Genomic DNA, 4,239 nt, shown 5'->3' with positions numbered 1-4,239 from the left:
GATGGATGGATGATCAGATGAATGGATGGATGATCAGATGGATGGATGGGTGGATGGATGGATAATCAGATGGATGGGTGGATGGATGGATGGATGATCAGATGAATGGATGGATGATCAGCTGGATGGGTGGATGGATGGATGGATGGATTGATGATCAGATGGATGGATGGGTGGATGAGTGGATGGATGGATGGATGATCAGATGGATGGATGGGTGGATGAGTGGATGGATGATCAGATGGTTTGATGGGTGGATGGATAATCAGATGGATGGATGGATGGATTGATGATCAGATGGATGGATGGGTGGATGAGTGGATGGATGGATGGATGATCAGATGGATGGATGGGTGGATGGATGATCAGATGGATGGATGGATGATCAGATGGGTGGATGGATGGATGGGTGGATGCAGCTGTGGTTCTAGCAGAACTTTGGGTTTCATCAGCTGGAACCCAAACGACCACATAATCCCTCTGGGTCGGATTAGAGTAATAATGCAGGTCAGAACTGGAGCGGAAGAGATGCAGAACCTCAAATTGAGTCACTAATGTTAACTGACTTCTGAGGAGACGCAGCACAGCTTTTAAATCCCTTGGATGGTGCCGGTCTGTTGGGTCTCCATGCTGCTGCTTCTCTGTATCAGAAACCAGGTAATTGGGCCAGGGTTCTGATCCGTTTTATTGGATTATTTAAACCTGGGAAGTTATAAAACGATGTCAGCAGTGCTGAGAAGACGACAGAAAGAATTAAACCGATCAGAAAGAGGAAATGGGAAGTTTTATTTTCAGTCTGTTTATTTCTTTACTTCGCTGAAAATCTGACAGGATTTAAAGAGCATCTGTACAGTTCTTCATCATCTTCATCATCAGAACAAGAAAATAAAACCTGATCAAATAAAATATATAAATATCGCAGCAAAACAAAGAGTGACCAGGTTCAGCGTGGCATCAAACAGAGAGAGGCCAGGAGGAGGAGCAGCGAGGCAGCGCCGCCTACGGTCCGCTTCAGTACCGGATCAGAACTTCCTGTACATTCGTCAATTATGGGCCGATCTGGACCTCCGCACCGACATCCAGAACCACGACAATGAAAATCTGAAGATTCATCAGCAGGACAAAGGTTCCTGCTAAACTCTGGAGCTGGAGCGGCCTGCGGGGATCTGGACTCCTCCAGAACCAGATCCAGAGGCGGCCCAGTGGTTCTACTAGAACCAGAACCAGGCTGGTGTGACAAAGTGCACTTTAGAAGAGGCGGAGCGCCACATGCTAGCTAGCTCACTGACGTGCAAACAGTGACCATCGACATGTATTTACAGAACACCTGCAAGGTTCTGGTCCGGGTCTTCAGGAGGAGACAGAACCAGACCTCTGGGCAGCTCCAGAACCCGGCCGCTCTCTGCTCCTCAAGTTAAGGCAACCAGATACTCTGCTCTCTGATTGGACGGTTGGATCTGTGACACTGTTGTTATTGTCCAATCGGAGCGTCAGGAGGTTTTCTGAACCAATAAAATGTTTCCAAATTTCTGTTAAAAGTCATTTTGTTGATGTGAGGCTGATTAAATCTCTAATCCTAATCCTGGGAACCAAAGTCTAAAGATTTTCATTCTGACTCGGCTGGTCGCTCACACTGAGCAGCATCGGTCTCAGAACCTCAGGTCGGGTCCAGATGTGGAGCGTGTCCGGGTCTCTGCAGGTGGAACCAGAGAAGACGTCACACTAGAGCAACAATCAATGCTTTGGAGAACCTCAATTTGATCCAAAGTTCTGGATGAGTTAAACGGGTTGGGTCGGTTCCTAAGGGCACGTTGAAAACAATCAGAAGGTGCTGCTGAACTTCTGGATCCAGCCATGTGAACTGATGGAGAAGCTGCAGGAGAACTGAGTCGGCTCCAGCTCAGATGCGAAGCAGGACAGCAGGTTAGGGCGGAGCGGGAAGTTCTGCTCGGTCCAGAAGGTTCTGAAGGTTCTACAGGTCCCACATTAACTGTGAGAAGAAACGTCGGAGGAGCTGCTGCTGTTGCTGTTGGTGGTCTGGGCCCGCTTGATGTAGAGGTTCAGAAGCTTCATCTGCAGACAGAGACAGAACCGTCAGCAGAACCGGCCCGGTTCGCAGTCTGGATCCTTCTACAGATCTGACTGTGGTTTAGCAGGTTAGCATTAGCTTCCTAGCTTTCACTGGTGTTTTGGTGTCTCCTGGTGGATCCCACTGCAGCCATTTTGATATCAAATGTATTCATCAGGGATAAATATTAGCAAATCTGGTTCAAAAATGCATTTTACTTGATGACCATCTTGAAAAGCTAACAGTGTTTTTATAAACCAGACTCTGGGAACGGATTGGGTGAAACATTCAGGTTGCTGCTGCACTGCAGGAACAGGACCGAGGATCCATCTCACACTGACAGAGGATCTTTGGTCCAACTCTCTGAAGGGCCACCACAGTGTTTCACTCAGGCTGAGGCCTGGACTTTGACTAGGCTGTTCTGTTGTAGATCTGCTGGAGATGGATTCACACTGGACTCTAGAATATTGCAGTGGGCCCACATCATCACCCCTCCACCACTGTGCTTCCTTGGACCAGAAAGACCAGCAGAACCTGATGTTGGACCTGAGACGGGTCCAGTGTGTGTGTGTGTGTGTGTGGTCGGGGGGAACAGTCAGGTGGGCCTGACCTTCACAACTCAAGGACACCTGGACAAATTGGAGCCACAACTTTATTATCGTCCAGCCGGTTGGAACCGGCTGAAGAGCAACAACATGGGAAGAAGATAAGGCTCAGCGTCTGCTAGCAGCACGGGGAGAGCCGTTGCTGTGTGTGTGTGTGTGTGTGTGTGAGCTACCTTGCTGCCTGTCAGCTGTGCCAGGTGGGGCTTCAGCTCCTCTCCAATCACGGCGTAGATGGCCACCAGGCAGAACACGCTGGCCTTGCGAACGCTGCTCTCTGTGTTGTCATAGCCCTGCAGCAGAGACACGCAGCATCAGGCACGCCCACATGCACACACACACAAACACACACACACACACACACACACACACACAGCGGGTCAGCAGGAACGTGGGAGGAGTCACACCCGGAGCAGAGTGCACACAAACATTTCCAGGGACAAATAAGGCAAATAATTCCCACTGTCCAAATATGACCATTGTCCAAATAAGCCGCTGTGCGGGCGTCATGGAAGAACCCACCAAGGGCTGGAAACGGGTCGGAACCGGAACCAGAACCCACCTGCAGCAGGCCGGGGATGATGTCGGGCAGCAGCTGCAGCAGCGAGTCCTTGGCGATGCGTTCAATGACCTTGGTCTGCATCTTGATGGCGGCCAGGTTGATGGGGTAGTCGGCGGTCTGGACGATGGGGCACAGCACCTTGATGCACTGCTCCGGGTGGATGGACCCGGCCAGCGTGGACGCCGCCTCCTCGGCCGCACGCACCACCTGGGGCGACAACGTGCTGGCTAGAGACGGGCCTCGCAGCCGACCTCTGACCTCTCTCACCGAAACACTCTTAGCTACGTCAGTCATTGTGCTGCCTCAACTTTTAACCGATTTAAGGCCAAATACAGTGAGAAAAATAAGATTCGTCCTTTAGCGGCGAAGAGCAGAACTCCAAACTAAAACCCAAAACTATCGACAGGCTCCAGGAGAACCAGAACCTCTTCAGGTTCAGGACCAAATCACTGTGATAAACAGCCTCTGCTTTTAATCAACAATAAAATCTGGAAAAGGAACGAAAGACGGCAATAAAAGATGCAAATTCAGAGAAATGGAGAGAAAAAGAGAAAGATAAAAAACCAGGAGATAAAAAAACCAAAAATATAAAAAAATGCAGAAAAAGCAACAGAAATTTTTCATGTCAAACAGTTTAGACATAGAAACAGAGCTGAATTCAGGAACCCATGTGAGGTTCTGGAGGTTCTGGAGGCTGCAGACCCGTCAATGGAAACCAGAACAGAACCGTTCTGGACCCGAGTAACATTCCAGGATCGACACGTGGTGCTTATCGATCCTCGGTCTGCCGGAGGAAAACTACTGGAGCACATCCCATCCTGCAGAGGTCAAAGGCCGCAGCTGTTCCCCCTCAGACCTGTGGAAGGACCAGAGCTGCTGCTGGAGAACATGTGATCAGGGGTCAGAGGTCATCCAGTAGGATAATGATCCAAAACACTCAGCAGCTTTAAAGAGAGGAGCTGAGAAAGTAATTTATTGCCTCACTGTGAAGCTGCAGGTTATTATTA

At 49.7% G+C, this 4,239-nt stretch overlaps 1 protein-coding gene across 1 annotated transcript; it reads right to left on the bottom strand.

Annotated features, from left to right (window-relative positions):
* Nucleotides 1-1,780: 1,780 nt before the first annotated feature.
* Nucleotides 1,781-4,233, bottom strand: LOC106954085 (CLIP-associating protein 1-B-like). The gene is made up of 3 exons (XM_015043331.1): nt 3,233-4,233; nt 2,847-2,963; nt 1,781-2,073 (listed from the first exon to the last, which is right to left on the bottom strand). The coding sequence occupies exons 1-3, from the start codon at nt 3,524-3,526 to the stop codon at nt 1,987-1,989; spliced, it is 498 nt and encodes a 165-aa protein (XP_014898817.1). The 5' UTR covers nt 3,527-4,233; the 3' UTR covers nt 1,781-1,986.
* Between the last annotated feature and the right edge of the window lie 6 nt (nt 4,234-4,239).

The sequence above is a fragment of the Poecilia latipinna genome, unplaced genomic scaffold, assembly GCF_001443285.1.
Source record: "Poecilia latipinna isolate Pla-1442-1.1 unplaced genomic scaffold, P_latipinna-1.0 Scaffold626, whole genome shotgun sequence".
Classification (NCBI taxonomy): domain Eukaryota; kingdom Metazoa; phylum Chordata; class Actinopteri; order Cyprinodontiformes; family Poeciliidae; genus Poecilia; species Poecilia latipinna.
Note: the sequence above shows the minus strand (reverse complement) of the source record. Positions and strands in the feature narration are given on the sequence as shown.